The sequence below is a fragment of the Pectinophora gossypiella genome, chromosome 21 (genome assembly GCF_024362695.1).
Source record: "Pectinophora gossypiella chromosome 21, ilPecGoss1.1, whole genome shotgun sequence".
NCBI lineage: Eukaryota > Metazoa > Arthropoda > Insecta > Lepidoptera > Gelechiidae > Pectinophora > Pectinophora gossypiella.
The window spans coordinates 2,926,010-2,944,873 of NC_065424.1; the positions used below are offsets into that span (position 1 = coordinate 2,926,010).

Genomic DNA, 18,864 nt, shown 5'->3' on the forward strand with positions numbered 1-18,864 from the left:
TTACTCAATTGTATACCAATATTTTATGTTTATTTTTTTAAAGAACGTCTAGGGCCCTGTGCCGAGGTTTTTCTAGCAGCTTCTTTTCCCCGGCTATACAGGTTGTGAGAAGCTGCAGTAGTTTTAGGCGGATGAGACGTTCGTTATGTAAAAATTGACGATTCAAAGTGTAACTATGTTACCTACTGAATAAAGATATTTTTGAATTTGAACTGCGCACTTACTTTTATATGCACACAAATGTCAAATTGCAATATTGCTTTCTTAGATGAATTGCTTCGATGTGGCCATTTAATCCCCCAGGTCGTTGAAACAATAATTCGATAAATCAGATTCTTCATCCATCTTCATTCTCCATCGCAATAAAGTTATAAACATCTGGAGAAGTAAGGACTGGAAAGTTACACATGTTTACAAATAAACACATTAATTAATAACTAAAGCAAAAGTCTTACGTAAACCAAGATATAAGGGACCATTCCCACGGCACAATTGGGTACTTTCCTAATTCTGACTACTAAATAAAAACAGGAGAGTTAAAATGGCCACATCGAAGCAATTCCTCTAAGAAACCAATATTGCTATTTGACATTTGTTTGCATTGCGCACTTACTTTTATATGCGCAAATGTCAAATTGCAATATTGCTTCGATGTAGCCATTTTAACCCCCATCTAAACGTGACAAAAAACATTTTCCTTATTTGTGAATTTTAATAAAGAAAAATGTAATAAGTAATAATAAATGCGAAATTGTGACACGTTTTTTATGACGTCACGGTGTGCATTTTCATATAAATTCCATGGTAATTTCGTGTTTTGTCGTTTAGTAAAAAGTAACTGATTTGACTAGTTGGAAACTAGCCTATTTGATATCGCATGGATGTGCAAGTGAGGGATAGACCACATGAAACTAAAAATAATTCATATAGGTAATTTATTTTTCTTTAATTTTTGAAGTTACGTTACAAAGTAGGAATATTACGTTGTCATCAACCATATACCTACCTTTTGAAATCTTAACTTATTTCAGTAAGTAACATAGGTACATACATAAGATATAAAATACTAATCTACAAAAAGAAACTACTCTACCATGATCAAAAATCACATTTTTCTTTTTGACTTTTTTTCATGTTATAAATACGGATAAGTTAATGTTATGTTTGGCCGCTTTTACTGATGACGTCACTCGGATAGTCTTTACCGCGGGTCGCCGGCCCCGTTCGGAAAGTCACTGTCAACGCTACAATTCTTCCATACAAAGACATTATCATTATCATCAGCCCATTAACGTCCCCACTGCTGGGGCACGGGCCTTTCCTATGGATGGATAGGGAGATCGGGCCTTAAACCATCACGCGGGCCCAGTGCGGATTGATGGTTATTAACGACTGCTAATGCAGCCGGGACCAACGGCTTAACGTGCCTTCCGAAGCACGGAGGAGCTCGAGATGAAAACTTTTTTTTTTGTGGTCACCCATCCTATGACCGGCTTTTGCGAAAGTTGCTTAACTTCAACAATCGCAGACCGAGCGCGTTTACCGCTGCGCCACCGAGCTCCTCCATACAAAGACAACAGAAAATTTTGACATTTCGTAAAGAATATCTCATTTGACTAAAAAGTCGTAATATAGCCAATTGCATCGTATTATGAGGATGCTCTCTTAGGTCACAGCGCGGAAAGCGGTGGTATAAAATGACTTATGATTGTCGACAATGAATTAATACATCATCTCTGGGAATGTACCCAAACATAATTGTTTATAAAACAATAAATGTAAGGCTAGAGGGCGAATGTTATCACATTAAACGTGTATTATCATTTCGCGTATTTTTAGAGTAGATATCAGGGCGGGAGTGCAAAACGAATACCTAAGATTTGTTATCACGCCAAACGATAGGTATTTGTTTTGAGCCGTGGTCACACCCCGGACACTTCATACAAAACACCTCATTTTACACAGACACTACACATTGACGTTGTCGTACGCGCGCATCTGTTTCCACACATCCACACATGTGACATCTGACGCCCATACAATTGAAGAGACTAAAGGACTTTTTGGCGGGAACGGGAACTGGACAGTTGCTTTCTTCATTGAATAATCTAAATAATTAATACGAAGTGGTGTTTTGTGGTTAATGATTTAAAGTTAGTCGGCTACCGGGTGAGAGCCTTCAGCGCTCCCCATTTGTCCGGCCAAGTAGTTAATGCCATCTGCGGCAAATGTACAATAAGTCACGTCAAAAAAAAAGTTAGTCGGAAAATACATAAGACATGGCTGTCAAAACCAAGAAACAATGAAAAGACTAAAGTAACATGGGGGGGGGTTGAGGTAAAAGTAAGTCAGCCACGTTCTATACGTATTATTATTCTTTATTCTATGCCGTGGTAACCAAGCACAAAGCTGATAATAGAAAGCTTAGTGAGGTGTCGGTACTTAGTTCGTCTTGCGATTAATGAATCTCTGACTATCCCATTGGGATGTAGTCGTGAGCTTATGTTAGATGACGAACGACATTTATGTTGATAGTTTCGTATGAGAAAAGTTCCTTATGTTATCTTTATGAATAATTATCAAGTCATCGTAAAGTCCGGCTATCCAAACCAAACTTGGTGTGACACTAATTAAAAAATATGACGAAGATTTTTTTAAGAACGTGTCAAGGTTTAGCTCATTGCAAGTAACCGATATTGCGTATAAAATATTTCCAGTAGGAAAGATTGAGAATTTGAGACGAACATGCATCTCCTCCACCAACCCGCAGTGGAGCGTGGTGGAGTATGCTCCATACCCCCTCCAGTTGATTGAGGGGAAACCTGTGATCAGCAGGGGGACGTATATAGGCTGTTTATGTTATGTTACATGCGTCTAAATAAAACATTAATAACATAAACTGCCTATATACGTCCCACTGCTGGGCACAGGCCTCCCCTCAATCAACCGGAGGGGGTATGGAGCATACTCCACCACGCTGCTCCACTGCGGGTTGGTGGAGGTGTTTTTACGGCTAATAGCCGGGACCAACGGCTTAACGTGCCCTCCGAAGCACGGAATCATCTTACTTTTTCGGACAATCAGGTGATTTAAGCCTGAAAAGTCCTTACCAAACAAAGGACAGTCTCACAAAGTGATTTCGACAATGTCCCCATCGGGAATTGAACCCGGACCTCCAGATTGTGAGCCTAACGCTCTAACCGCTAGACCACGGAGGCTGTCAATAAAACATTAATTAAAGTATTTTGTGTTTATACCATTCATCCATGCTTAGGGAAACTCACAAAGAGAAGCAATAAGGCCGCCTATTGTGCTTATTTTTATTCGTATGTTTGTGTCCTGTGTATATGTCGTTGTGCAAAAAGTATTATTGATTGATTGAAAGAGAAATACGGCTTTGAACCCGCATCTCCTGTCAAAGCCGGTGTTAGGATTTGGTTGTAAAGTTCCTAGTGACTGTGAAGGCTGGTTGTCTGAGGATAAGGCAGATTAGATGTCTGAGGGTAGATTAAAACGTCCAGAGTGACAAAACTCACTGAATTTAATTTAAATTCGCACAAGCAGTAGGATACAGTAGTTCAATGGAGTACAAGAAAATCGGAAGTGACGCAACAAATGTTGTCATAGTAATAAAAATATAAATTTAATGTTGGGGTTGCCAACAGCCAGGATGAGCTAACCACGCTCAGGTTACTGTTAATTAGCGAGTTGGTGGAGGTAATCTTATAAACTTCTCAGACGACGCCCTGAGCCGAAGTTCGGGCCCGACTGGGCATCCTCAGGCCTGTTGTCTTAAATTTTGTACCGGATGATAGCCCTCAGAGCTCCCCATTGTTCGGCCAAGCAGTTAATGCCCTTTGTGAGAAATCTACAATAAAGCACGTCAAAATAAAAGAGGTGATCTTTACACCTTTCTTTTTATATTTCGTGGTTCGATTGCTATTTTGCGGTTGTGGATCCATGATGGCATACCCATACACACCATCTAACTTTATTTTAAGTCACCTGTCATTTTCCTATCCCCGCCGAAAAGGAAAGGGACAGGTATTAGGCATAAAATCGACGCATAAAATTTATGGAACACACGTCAAGTTTTAGGCAGTTTAAAAACCCTCCCGACATTTTACGTTGGCCAAAAACTTGCCAGTATTAAGCTGACAGCACACGTTAAACGGGTTGGATATGAGCTAGATGCCTATTTTATTCGCCCGGGTTACTCATTCATTTTAAAATGAACAGTTGTCGATCATCCGTCCGTTTTCGGCGGATAAGAAAAGGACGGGTATAACTTAAAATAAAATTAGGTGTCTGCGGGAATCGGGGCCAATTACACACTAAAGAACAATCACTAACATTTTTTTTTATTTTTAGCATATTAAACTGTTACTTACTATTATTCAATACAAATACGCACCGTACTAGGTACGGCTACAAAAACGCATACGGAAGGGTATAAAAATAAGACAGCAAGTTTAATATGTTTTTTTTTCCTACTATTTTCATCTGGTGACTTCCTAGTTGGCTATCTTTGTCTGGGCTGGTCACCTGGCTGATTTACTGAGTTACTGACCTTGGAAGTAGCACAGTGGACAAAGGAAATTTAAATATACTGTCACTATACTTTGTTTATTGCAGCGGCTTTATTGAGTCGTATAAGAAGTTCTTCTATCGTGTGGGTTGTGATGTAGTAATTGCCAACCTTAGCGACTCTGGTGTCCTGGTTATTGAGCCGCCAACGGCCCTTGACATAGCTCTACTACACAGAAGCAGAATATATTATGAACAAAATAGAACAATATACTTATACAAGGTGTTAGTGACATTGTAACGAAAATTTTGAGGGGTGATTGAGGCCATGATTCTGAGTTGATATCAAGTGGAATTTTCCGTCGCAAAAGTATGGAACTGAAAATAATTTAAATGGACAAAAAAAAATATATGAATATTCAGACTGAAAATTCCACTTGATATCAACTCAGAATCATGGTCTGAACCATCCCCCTTAGTATTCGTTACGATGTCACTAACACCCTGTATGTAACAATAACTAATTATCTAACAATTTGCAGTTTTTTTACATCATACGTACAGGTGATAAGTCATTCCGGCCTAATCTTAAAAAAACTTTACCGCCACTATCACCATGTTTTGAAAACATCTGTTTTATTCGTACGCCTAGTAACACAAGGTCGAGTTGACACAAAACAAGAAATACGAATCGAAAGATCTCGCCACATACCGGTTTGTGTTGATATCTGTTTACTATAGGATCTTTCCGTCGGATCACTACCACACCCACTTATTATGCACGTAAAACTCACGTCCGCGATCCGTAAAAGGGTGAGCAGCCTGAAGTAATTAGAAGACAAGATTGATATGATAAACTCTCTCTTGTATGCTCTTTTAACGGTCGATCATATTATCGTATGGCGTGTTTTAAATTGGGAGGTTAAAAAGATCACACCAAAGCAATTAATCTAAAAAAGCGGCCACATCAAAGCAATTCGCCTAAAAAACCAATATTGCAATTTGATATTTGCGCATATACTTTGCACTTCAAATAGCAATATTGCTTTTGGAAATGTGGCCTATTTAAACCCAACCCCCCTTGTACAAACAAATGACAGACGCGTCGTAGAGATCAAATATAATTCCGTCAGATGACACTCTCACCCTCAGGCCTGTTGTCTTAAATTTTGTACCGTGTGAGAGTCCTCAGCGCTCCCCATTTGTCCGCCCAATAAGTCACGTCAACCACTCACGCATAATGGGCCATCTTAGAGTCTAAATGCGGAAAACAGAGCCCACTAACATAACATAAGTCACGTCAAAAAAGCGACGTAGCGGGAATCGACGTTCGACCGGATGAATACGTATTGTAGAGTAGAAATGCAACGTAAAAGCAGATTGTTTGATTAGACTGTTTTGCTACAGCGTCATCAATATCAATTTCGAATTTCGAATTGAATATTATACAATGTGACAAACAGCGGCAAGTGAATAATGAGAGCTTGACGTCATCTTTCGTCATTGACCATGTCCGTTGACGTTGTAGCATGTTCCTCAGTAATTTGGAGCATCTGGTGATGATAATATAGTTCTGGTGTGGTCACGGAATAGAAGAATGAGGTGTGATAATACTCTGTGCGGGACTATCGCTGCAAATAAAGGGTGTTAGTGACACCGTAACGAATACATGATTCTGAGTTAATATCTAGTGGAATTCACCGTCACATAATTCATGATATTTTGTGTATTTTAAAATTATTTTCAGTTCTATACTTTTGCGACGGAAAATTTCACTTGATGTCAATGTTTCTTATAGATATAATTGTGCTGATTCCAGTACACACCATCTAAGTTTATTTTAAGTTATACCTGTCATTTTCTTATCCACCAAAAAAGGAAAGGGACTGATAATCGACAGGCATAAAACTTATGGAACATGCGGCAATTTTAGGCAGAAATTTAAAAAACCCTCCCAAACATTTATATTGGCCTACAACGGGTTGCATATACTCGTATCAGCGAGAGGCCTATTTTATTCCTCCGCGTTATTCATTCATTCTCTTATTCATTTTAAAAATAACAGTTGTCAATCGTCCGTCCCTTTCCTTTTCTGCGGATAAGAAAATGACGGGTATAACTTAAAATAAAATCAGGATATTTCTGCAGGAATCGGGGCCAATAAGTAAATAAAAAATAAATGCTGTCTATTGGTAAACTTTCGTACTTACTTAGTTTACTTAATATTAAACACATTTTTACAAACATTTCTTGACAATTACAAATAATTAAATAAAGAATTATAAAATAAAATAAATATTAAATTATTTTTTAAATTTGCAATTGAGTATTTAAATGGTAAAATTCGGGGAGAACTCATTAGTTTTTCGTAGCAACGAATGTCGCTGTCAGGTCCACATCATAAAATATTGAAAAAAATATTACTGCAATATTATTATTTTTCCACGACAATAAAATACCAACCGGATCTGTCAAATATAAGCAGACACCGTGCAAACGGTCTTAACTTCAATCTACAGTTCGCATGGAATAATTTATACTTCACTTCAGTTTACTTCATATTCATTGTTAGCATTCTTCTACTTTAGCAACATTTATGTTTAAAATAAACTTCCTTGTTCGTTTTAACAACTTGATAGAATTTTTACAGAAATATCTACTTGAGGTAATGTTTTCAATAATTATAGCAAAATTTTCTCTTACCTGCCAATCGATCGGTTATATTATAATACTCGTAGTACTTATACGTTTATTGAAAGTATGCGGATCTTTAAATCATGGAAGTTAAGAAACAAAACAAGAAACAAGAAACATAGGTAAGTAGGTAGGTTAGGCAAGTATTTTATCAAACTAAAATCAATTTATTCAGGGTGTTAGTGACACCGTAGCGAATACTGAGAGGGCATAATTCGGCTCATGATTCTGATTTATTATCAAGTGGAATTTTCTTTGCCCATCACCTCTCATCATATGGATAAGGTGAATTATCCATCTCAGTACTTCGCATCAAAAAAGGCTATCCTTTTTGAGCATGGCCAGTGTACGCGGAGCTTGTCGACGGGCAGGTATGTTGTACCACGAGTCAACAACTACTTCGGTGACAGAACACTTCGTAAACGCATACCGTATCTGTACAACATGCTGCCGGTCGACATACGACAGGAGTGCAATATAAATAAATTTAGTAAATCTTTATTTAAACATCTTATGCAAAAGATCTCTTAGCTTTAAATTAACTGTAAGTATTTTAAAACATAATAACTAAGCGAACTCCACTCCCACAGACAAACCGAGGAATTGGTTTTGTGGGGTTTTTATTGTAACAAAATTTTCTGTATTTTTTTATGAAAAATAAACATTTTACTTACTTACTTACTTTAAGAAATACATCGGGGAATAATCGTTTTCTTACATAAGCGTCACCTTTTACCCTATCATTTTATACCAATTCTCTATGGAAAAAACCCTACTTTATGAGTAAATGATGAGGAAAATAATTAGTAATAGTATCAAGCTGTAACCAGTGGAGTGACAGGTCGTATCGCGTAGACTTTAGTCCTCGTCGGCGGTTGTTCTAAATTAAAGGAACTTTGGACAACGATCTCTTTATACTTACTTTACTTAGTATAAATAGATGAGTCATTCAAAGTTATTAGAATTATTACGCAAATTCGATAGCCCGCGGAATTGGAATTGGTTCGTTTACTTATTTATTAAACCTCATGACTTTTCTAGGGGGCTAAAAAGGCCACATTGAAGCAATTCATCTAAAAAAGCAATATTGCAATTTGACATTTGCGCATGTAAAAGTAGGTGCGCACTGCAAACAAATGTCAAATAGCAATATTGCTTTTTTAGATGAATTGCTTCGATGTGGCAATTTTACCCCCTCTTTTTCTACTTGTCTGGGCAAATGATTCAATTCAATTCAATTCTTGATGAATGGCTTCTGTGTCTGGGCAAATGAAGAACTGAGCCGACTGACTGTCACTTGGTCGGTACTCGTGCTAACGGTTTTTTTTAAGATGATGCAATCATACATTGTGCAGTGTAAGGATAACAAAGATACTTCTAAGAAAATAGAATAATTGACAAGGAAAACAAGTAATAAGAAATTACGAAATAAGACGAGTGCAAAACGTAATTCTAGATCTGGGTATCGAATTAATTACGAACGTCATCATGCAAATTATGTGTAAATAAGTAAATTACAAACTGCATTCTAAAAATTATTGCAAGTAATATTATATAAACGAGTAACTATTTGTGATCTGTCCTGTTTTATATCACAGAAGCGATAAATATAAGGTCAAATGTCGAAATTATGTAGGCATAAGATATTTCCTAGTCACTGAGCAAAAATATTAGATTCTTTATTATTACTACCACATAAATATATCTAACACAAGAATAAAAGTATCGATTTACCTATTTTTCTGGCTTTATATAGATACTGTAGGTACCTACTGTATACCTTGGTCGGACAAATGGGGAGCGCCGGGGCTCTCATCCGGTATTTTTTATATCGTTTTAATTTTAGAACTATTAAGTAAATTAGGTACCTATTTCTAGATTAACAAAGCCTAGAATATAAGGCGGTTTACACGCAATTTGAAAGTACGTGACCCTTTGTAGAATCTGACGCAACATACCTTGAGCTTTGAGCAGGATCTGACGAAATCCACGCCCAGTGTTACGCTCGAAGATAGCTAGTATCAATACTTGTTTTCGAAATATGTTATTTTTATTACGTTGCCATGGAAAACAAGTTGTTATGATAGTGTGGGGTGACATTTATTTTACAAGCGATGATGCGATGATGTGACGTAGCGGACCCGCCCGTGCTCTCGGCCAATCAGCGCGCGGCGCGCGAACACTCCTCCGATATATAACACTCCCGCGCACAGTTTCAAACATTCGACGTTTGAACCGCGGCAACAAACGTCTAATTATTAAATGGGTGATAGATTAAACATAATTAAGTACTATAGGTGGCTGATATTTCTGTTCAGCTTCAGTAACTTGGATAAAATTTAGCAAAGTTTTGTCTTAGCACTAACAAATCAAAAAGTATTAACTTGGGGTTCGAATACCTGGTAATTTTTAAATAAAGTTAGAGTTATATATTTTTTTAATTTATTATATCGGAAGTTCGCGTTTATTCGTTCAAAAATGATGCACTTTAAGACCATCCCTGAAGACTACGTGAGGAAGGCATCCCAGTAAGTGTTTTAAGTACATAAATATTTTGTCATTTGTTTCTTCTCTTCTGGATTGGGAACTTGGAAACGATTAATGTTGTATCTATGTAAGGCAAGAACTGTGTATACCTATAGGCGACGGGCTGGTTATCCAACCACCACACAGTACACGATTAATATGTACACTTTAGTACCATGTCACATTAACTTCTTTGACAAATCGAACTGCAAGCCACACGAAATGTCAAATATGTAAATGCGACAGGGTTTCAAAATGGCTACATTATATTTCTTATGGCTGCCTATCCATTTAGTACTTCATTACCAAGTGTAAAACGCTGCCTTCTGGACTTTGTAGTTCTGTCTACCCTGATTGGGATGATGATGTTTCCATTATTTGAATTTTGGTATATTTATTATCTGTTGCGCATGAAAAAGAAAATGTTCTTTTTCGCATACCTATAAAAGTTTCGAAATGTTTTTTTTTATAAATGGGTTAGCAATAGACAGTTAGGCAATCGACATTTGTAGTAATACTGTTATTATTGTCAATTATTTATATAATTAAAGACGTCAATTAGAGTACCTATAGTTACCTAATTACTATCTTATTACAATAGAACAATCATTGTTTGAAATCCTTCAAACTTCCTGTAAAAAGTAGGTAATTACCTAAGTAGGTATTTTTATTTAATTTTACCTAATTACTTACTTCTTAAGTAATTCTAAATTAGTTATTAAGTAGATACTATATTTTATTACGTCATTAAATTGCAGAAGTTTATTAATTTTAATGTATTTATTTATACACAAAAATATATTTTTAATGTTCTTTGATTAAAAAAATAATTAGCCAAATATATTAAATTAAAAACTAATAAAAGCTTACGTATATAGTAATAAGTGTCGTATTTAATCAACCGGTTCAAAGACTTATTACTATCAACATGTTAAATATAATTAGGTATATCGTAAATGAGGCCACAGTAAGTCTTTGGAATCGATTTGTCTTGTCAATTAAAGTTATTGAAATGTATCATCCATAAATCATCATAATATTTATAGTCAATACAGTAACAAGAATAATTTATTGTTGTTACTTACCTAAATATGAATAATCATCATATGGGCACGGTTGTTATGGAAAACATCGTGAGGAAGCCCACGTTCTCGAGAAATGCATTTTTGGAGGTATATGACCTAACCTGAATTAGGCTGGTTTTATAAAAAAACATTTTCTTTTTTATAATTTACTTATTTAAGAATTTTAATCAAGAAAAACGTAATAAAGAGGCCGACATTTTGTCACGTTTTTTTATGTGCTTTTTCATACAAATTCCATAATAATTTCATGTTATGACGTTTAGAAAAAAGTAACTGATTTGACTAGTTGGAGACTAGCCTATTTTTACTGATATTTGTTTTGCCCACAGATGTGCCCAGGTGGCGCTGGGCTGCAGCCGCGCGGCGCACCAGACCGCGCTGAGGGGCGCCACCGTCGTCAACCCTCAACTGGCTGCTCTGACACCCAAGGTACTGCATACTGCTGCATTCTCCATCCGTGATAACACTGTTCGGAGAACGCATGACCATCGTAGTGTCCCGGTTTGAATCTCGGTATCGGGCTCTAAACCACTGAATTCGACTAATGTGTTTGAATTCATGTTTGGATCATAGATACTATCACGTGGTTTGTAGGATTTGTGCCCAGTTGATGGCAATGGGTAGGCCCTGAAAGTACCCGCACCTCACCGAGTTTCTGTTAGGCCAACGTGGTAGGTGGTGAGCCGTATCGCCGTCTATAATGGTCGAGCCAACTGTGTTAATGAAAAAAAGATCCAGTTAATCCAGTGGCAATAACATGACATGTTAAACCTATCTGTTTGCGCGCTACACTGCAGACTGTATACTATGTCTATATTTGTCCTCTATCGAAGATTGTCTGGAAGAGATCGCTTTCAGCCACAAGGCCTTTGCCTACTTTAAGTTTTAGTTTGCCTTGTACCCGTTCTGTGTTTGTGTGTGCCAATCAAGTATCCCTGACACCCGAGTTGGTGGGGTTGGTAATCTACCTCACAACACAACCCACACGATAGAAGAATAAAGTGTTTATTCATTCATGACCTAACCTGTGGTATCACATGCTAGGTGCGAGCATTCGTGGAGCGCAGCGCAGCGCTCTGCCAGCCAGAGCACGTGCACGTGTGCGACGGCTCCGACGCTGAGGCCGGCGCGTTACTGCAGCTGATGCAGCATCAGGGGGCGCTCAAGCGACTGCCGAAATACGACAACTGGTGAGTCACGCATTTTGGAAATCTGGCGAGTTAAAAAGGCCTTTGTTTTCTATGTTTTTCCTTCTTTTTTGACGTAACTTTATTGAATAGGTATTTGCCGCAAATGGCGTTAACTACTTGGCCAAAAAGAAGAAAGAAAAAGAGTCAAAAAGGCCACATTTAATCAATTTATCTAAAAAGAAATATTGCTATTTGACATTCGTTGACATTGCGAACTTAATTTTGTATGCGCAAATGTCAAATTGCAATATTGCTTTTTTAGATGACTTGATTCGATGGGTTTGCCCCACTAGAATAGACTGCAGTCTGTGTTTCCCCTTCATTATCATTACAACTTCTCATCAGTCTTTTTTGTAGTCTAGGTAAATCACGCAATATATTTTTCTATAGAAGACTTCTACAGAATAGATCTGAAGAAAAAACCAGCTTCAGAGATTTAACAAAAATGTCGCCAAAATAACAGTTACATTCCCCAATATCTCATTAAAAGAACAACCTTCGAAAAGTGTCTTAACCCACGTTTTCCCTCAGCTGGCTCGCCCGCACGGACCCCGCAGACGTGGCCCGTGTGGAGTCCCGGACGTTCATCTGCTCTGAGCAGGAGCGTGACGTGGTGCCGGTGGCCCGGGCTGGGCAGAAGTCTGCCCTGGGCAACTACATCGCGCCGCCCGACTACGATCGCGAGGTGGCTGAGCGCTTCCCGGGATGCATGCGGGGTAACGATGCAGTTTAATATGAAAACGACATTAATGTGTCTCATTATAAACTTAAGCCAAGTAGCATTGTCCATGGTGCCTTCCACCCCTCAACACCATGCACCTTTTTTACACAGTAAAAAATAGAATTTCATAGTTAAAACTGGTCTCTGGTAGATTATCAAAATACGTCTTTAACGAGATTTGATTATGACCACTTCTTAGTTTTTCTACGCAATGATAAATTCAAGGAAACCGAGCTGGTTAATGGATGAAAAGTATTTTATATTCAATTAAATATGTCTATCAAGTTATTGTAAGTGGGTTGCCTAAAAAAATTCAGTCCAGAATATATGCACTATCCATTGCAAGAAACAAAAAAGATGGCCAGTCATATCCGACTTAGATACATTCGGCAATTTAGATTTTTCTGTAGCAAAATTGTAGTCTACTCATAGATCTACGATTTCGACAGATCTGGGCATTGGACCCTTGTTGTTGCGCATATAAGAATGATGCTTCAATGTGGCCTTTTTACCCCAGGTCGCACGATGTATGTGATTCCGTTCTCGATGGGTCCGGTGGGGTCGCCGCTCTCCAAGATCGGCGTGGAGATCACCGACTCGCCGTACGTCGTGTACTCCATGAGGGTCATGACTAGGATTGGTAAGTCTCCATCTTCTCTTTTATAGTCCTTAGCTCACAACTTCCCCAGTTGTGGTAGCCAGAGGTACATCCATCACAAGATGAACTAAGTCCCCACGCCTGTCTGTAATGGTTTGTAGGTAGTCTTTCTATGAGAAAATAAAACTCACGTTCAGCTGCTTGCCTTCAAAAACCGAGTTAGGGAGAGGAACTCCTCTCCCTCCCGACCCCTGCCCGACGGAAAATTCCACTTGATATTAATTCAGAATCTTGGTCTGAATCATCCCCCTTAGTATTCGTTACGATGTGACAAACACCCTGTATTAAAACAAATTAAATATCACACAATTTGTATGTTACAGAAAATTACAAACCTACCCATAAAAAGAAATAAAAACTTGCCTTGGACAAATTATGAGCGTTCTTTGGATGGGTTCCTTTATTTTTTATTGCCATTTAAGTCGATATTTTTCTTGAGGTGGTGGTGTATAACCCACCGAATTTACGTAGGTTACTTATTTAGTGCCTGATCTGTGCCCAAACGCCAAAGGCTACGAAATTCTATAATTCTATGAAAGACTTGCACTGGCATTAACGTATGAAATTCTTGGTCCAACAGGCAGCAAAGTCCTAGAGGCGCTTCGCAAGGACGAATCCTTCGTCCGCTGCCTACACTCCGTGGGCACGGGGGGCGTGCAGGGCTGGCCGTGCGACCCTCAGCGCACCATCATCCTGCACCGGCCCGCTGACAACGAGATCGTCAGTTACGGTGAGTATCGGTTAATTACGTCGCTGACATCGCTAAATGACGTATCTGAAATTTTTTGGCGAATCTGATTTGAACTTTGCTACTTAGAGACAAATTATCTTCAAAAAATTGCAGATTCGCCAGTTTGCAAAGTCACCCACGATTACTCATGTCACTATTACGAGTAAGGTATAGACGAATCAATGAAGCAGGAACTTCTTATTTGCTACGTCTCCACTAGTAGATCTTTGACGTTATTTATACATTTCAAGATTTAAATTATTTATTTTCTTTTCGATATTAACGTTAACGTAATGAGGATCTGCTGTGGTATTGTAAATAAATATTTTTATAAAATAACGAACGTCTATTGGTAAGGAGACAGTAAAGACGTTTTGACTAATAAGTGTAATATAAAATCTGGCCCTAAGCCAGAGAAAATTTGAAGGTTTAACGTAAGAAAAAGTATCGGAAGAGTCTGCAACTAAGCTAAAACATGGTTACAACTACAAAGTCGTCTGCTAGTATTAACTTCTCGTTACATTATCTCCTTAGCGCATCCCGTTTCTATCCAGAGGTCCATTAAATTAATTTCCCAAATGTGATTTCGCTCGCAGGTAGCGGCTACGGCGGTAACAGTCTGCTGGGCAAGAAGTGCTTCGCGTTGCGACTTGGCTCCGTGTTGGCGCGCCGCGAGGGCTGGCTGGCCGAGCACATGCTGGTTAGTATTTCTTCTTCTTCGTCATTCCCTCAGTGCTGAGAATCGCGGCCACATTCAGTATTCCACTCAGTGCAGCTATATCTGTGGACCTCTGTCTGCCGCATAAAAATCACAACCGACTATGATTTTCCAAAAGGGGTCGATAAGGCGAAGTTATATGGATTTTTATTGTTATAAATAAAAACGCGCCCATGCCACACCCCGGACACTTCATACAAACAACCTCGTTTTACATAGACACCACACATTGACGTTATCGTACGGTCACGAATACTAATATGTATACGCTTTGAAACCATGTCACATTAACTTTTGTTGACAAATTAAACCGCAAGTCTCATTAAATGTCAAATATGACAGTGCGACAGGGTTCTAAAGTGGGTACATGATATTGGTCATGACTGTACACGCGCATCTGTGTGTGTGACGTCTGACGATTCAAGTCTAAACTACGTTCTACTCATCCCCCTTGTGAGATAAACCTAGCTCAGACGCTGGTGGGGAGCGGAGAGTTGCCGTTCTATACGTAGTATTATTCCTTAGGTATTCTATGCCCATGCAATACATAATAAACTACCCACATAAAAGCCATTATTCAGTAGGTATACGTAAATTATTTAATGTGTATGGGATTCATCATAGGGGGGGTTTGGACCTTTACCCACCACGCTGGTCCAATGCGGGTTGGTGGGCCGTCAGAGCCTCGTTTGTTGATTAGCAGGATGCACCACGGGCAGGTGAGGTTGACTTGAGACCCGAAAGATGATATATGGGTCCCCTTACATCCCGGAGATCGCGCAAAGTCGAGAGGAGTGGAAAAATCAAGGGGAGGCCTATGCCCAGCAGTGGGATCGTATAGGCTAAATAAGATAAGATAAGTATGGGATTGTCGACCACGACAATCGCTAATCCACATAATGGTTAAACAGTCAGGATGTTTAAAGAGAAAGTTGTCTTTTTGACTTCCATAATTCCATTGAAGTCGATTACCGGATAAACGTTCAGAAATACGATTATACAGGGTGTCAGACATCGTAACGAAAACTTTGAGGGATGATTCAGACCATGATTTTGAGTTGATATCAAGTGGAATTTTCTGTCGCAAAAGTATGGAACTGAAAATAATTAAAAAAAAACTCTAAATTTTCCGTCGCATAATTCATGTTTTTTTTAAATTACTATCAATTCTATACTTTTGCGACAGAAAATTCCACTCGATATCAACTCAGAATCATGGTCTGAATTATCCCCCTCAGCATTCGTTACGGTGTCACTAACACCAATACCTACTTGTATGGTTACCTATATACATACTTGTTAGGGGTGTATGTGAAATCGTAACGAATACTGAGAGGGATGATTTAGGTCATTTATTATAAGTTAATATCATGTGGAATTTTCTATCGCAAAAGCATAGAATTGAAAACCTTGCGCTAGGTAGCTTTATATTTCTTCTCACACCAGGGTAGTTTTTCGAACCTAATTACTTTAAAAATATGCTGGAATCTTTTGTCTTTTTTCAAATATCCAGTTAGAACTTATGTAAGTTGGCGACTTACGGAAGGCCAAATATTTTAGGATATTTTTGCGTTAACCACTGGTAGTGGCGGCCCTAGGGGCGGTACGAGGTGTGTCACCGCACCGGGCGCCGAAATACGGGGTGGACAAAATCAACCAAGATTGGTTCACCCTGGCCGCCGCAAACTAACATCATCATCTTCATCGGGTTAGATTGCGGCCACATAAAACTCATACCGGGTGGCCATTAACAACACTTTTAAAATATTTAAATAGGTCAATTTCGGTGGCCGTTAACTAACCGAAAAAAAAATGTATTTTAAGGAGCTGAGGCCACTTTGAGGTCTTGGCACCATGTAAATATTTTGCTAGGGCCGCCACTGACTACTGACGTTCGAAGATCAACCCACAGACGTCTTTTTCACAACCAATCTCGCCCCACAGATCGTCGGCGTGACAGACCCGAAGGGCCGCAAGCGCTACATCGCCGCCGCTTTTCCCTCGGCCTGTGGGAAGACCAACTTAGCTATGATGACGCCCACGCTGCCGGGGTACAAGGTGGAGTGTGTGGGTGACGACATCGCTTGGATGAAGTTTGATGAAAATGGTGTGCTGAGGGCGATTAACCCTGAGAACGGGTTCTTTGGAGTCGCGCCAGGTTTGTGATTTGTTTTGATAACATAATCTCACGCCCATAGTTCTTAATGCTGTGGATAGAGCCCCAGAAGACAGCCAGTAAGTCGCGCCAGACAAGTCTTAAGATTGATGCGGGGAGCCGTATGGTGACAGTGATCATAGCCCATCGCCATTATAATCCGTCATATTAGAAAGCCCACACTCCCTCAGTCATAATGGATATTTCAATGACAATCTGAATGTTTAAGTATAACAATTCTCGACAATGTTTATAAAATCCAACATATCACCGGACTAGTTTCTTTATAAAGGCTACTATTTATAATAAAAAGTCACATTCTCATAACATCATTTTGTTTACAGGTACATCGGAAGCGACCAACCCGATGGCAATGGCGACTGTATTCAAAAACACAGTATTCACGAACGTAGCGGAAACCAGTGACGGAGGCGTCTGGTGGGAAGGCATGGGCAAAGCTCCTGAAGGCATCACGGACTGGAAAGGACAACCTTGGGACCCTAGCAAGAAGACTCCCGCTGCTCATCCTAACTCTAGGTAGGCTCTATGAATGAGTGTCATAAGCTTTGTTTTTAGAAGAAATAACAATAATTGTTTTTGGTTTTTTGGGTTGCCACTTTGCAATAATTACCCATTTATTTGAGTAAATTTATTAGATAAGCCGCTGCTGGTCCCGCTTATATTTACTGATGATGTTAGTTACTAGTCGTTACATGAGCTATGTTAGGGGCCTTTAACAGCTCAATAGTAACCCTGTCAGGGTTGCCAAGGTTGATGGGGTTGGCAATCTACCTCACAACCCACACGATAGAAGAAGATGAGAATATAAATTAGTTAATGTTTTTTTTCTCTTGAAATTATTTATAGTTTCAACATAGATGTACAATTTCAATTACTTCACAGATTCTGCTCTCCTGCCGAGCAGTGCCCGATCATAGACGAAAATTGGGAAAGTGCTGAAGGCGTACCGATCTCGGCCATTCTCCTTGGAGGCCGTAGACCAAGTGGTGTGCCGCTGGTTGTTGAAGCCAGAGACTGGCAGCATGGCGTCTTCATGGGTGCTGCCATGAGATCTGAAGCCACCGCTGCTGCTGAACACAGCGTAAGTTGTTATTGGAATATAAATATACTATAAAAGCATACTTTCTTTTGAAGGACTACTAAATGAGCTTTCTTTTATTATTGTGTCTACTCCTTATTATATAATTAATTAATAAGACATCTAATTCCTAGATGATAGTGATAATATTCGATGGGTTAATATCGTCTCCTAACTTTGTCTATTTGATTAACAGGGCAAAGTGATTATGCACGATCCATTCGCAATGAGACCTTTCTTCGGTTATAACTTCGGAGAGTACTTGAAGCATTGGCTGTCGATGCAGAAGCCTGGCCGCCAATTACCCAAGATCTTCCACGTCAACTGGTTCCGTAAGGACGAGCAGGTAATTATTTGAATTGTTCTAGAATTCTGGATATTTTTTTAAGGTCGTTTATTAGAACTCTCTTCACTACTGACAGATGATGTAAAATATTACGAAATCCACTTGAATGTAATAAAAACTGTTTGTCCTACTTGCAGGGTAAATTCCTTTGGCCTGGATTCGGCGAAAACTCCCGCGTGCTTGACTGGGTGCTCAAACGCTGTGAGAATGAATCTGCTTACACTGAAACTCCGCTAGGATACGTGCCTTCTGAAGGCGCACTTAATACTGAAGGACTTGGCGACATTGACATGAAACAACTATTCAGCATTCCCAAGGACTTCTGGTTGCAAGAGGTGTGTATAATGAAATTATCCTTGATTTTGATTTCATGAGCAGTATTTATAGCAATCACCTACAGGCTACAGCATTTTGT

At 39.0% G+C, this 18,864-nt stretch overlaps 1 protein-coding gene across 2 annotated transcripts in view; it reads left to right on the forward strand.

Moving 5' to 3' along the window:
* The window catches only part of LOC126376532 (phosphoenolpyruvate carboxykinase [GTP]-like), a 33,300-nt gene that overhangs the window by 13,797 nt on the left and 639 nt on the right, over positions 1-18,864 (forward strand). Inside the window, exons 1-12 of one of the 2 annotated variants that reach the window (XM_050023987.1) lie at positions 9,434-9,749; positions 11,162-11,261; positions 11,877-12,022; positions 12,554-12,738; positions 13,261-13,383; positions 13,982-14,131; positions 14,728-14,831; positions 16,794-17,007; positions 17,349-17,541; positions 17,908-18,106; positions 18,300-18,449; positions 18,587-18,784. In XM_050023987.1, the coding sequence (XP_049879944.1) occupies positions 9,700-9,749; positions 11,162-11,261; positions 11,877-12,022; positions 12,554-12,738; positions 13,261-13,383; positions 13,982-14,131; positions 14,728-14,831; positions 16,794-17,007; positions 17,349-17,541; positions 17,908-18,106; positions 18,300-18,449; positions 18,587-18,784 (1,812 nt within the window). In that variant the 5' untranslated portion in view covers positions 9,434-9,699. Of the gene's footprint in view, positions 1-9,433; positions 9,750-11,161; positions 11,262-11,876; positions 12,023-12,553; positions 12,739-13,260; positions 13,384-13,981; positions 14,132-14,727; positions 14,832-16,793; positions 17,008-17,348; positions 17,542-17,907; positions 18,107-18,299; positions 18,450-18,586; positions 18,785-18,864 lie in introns of those variants that run through there. The other variant, XM_050023988.1, reaches the window with a different exon arrangement.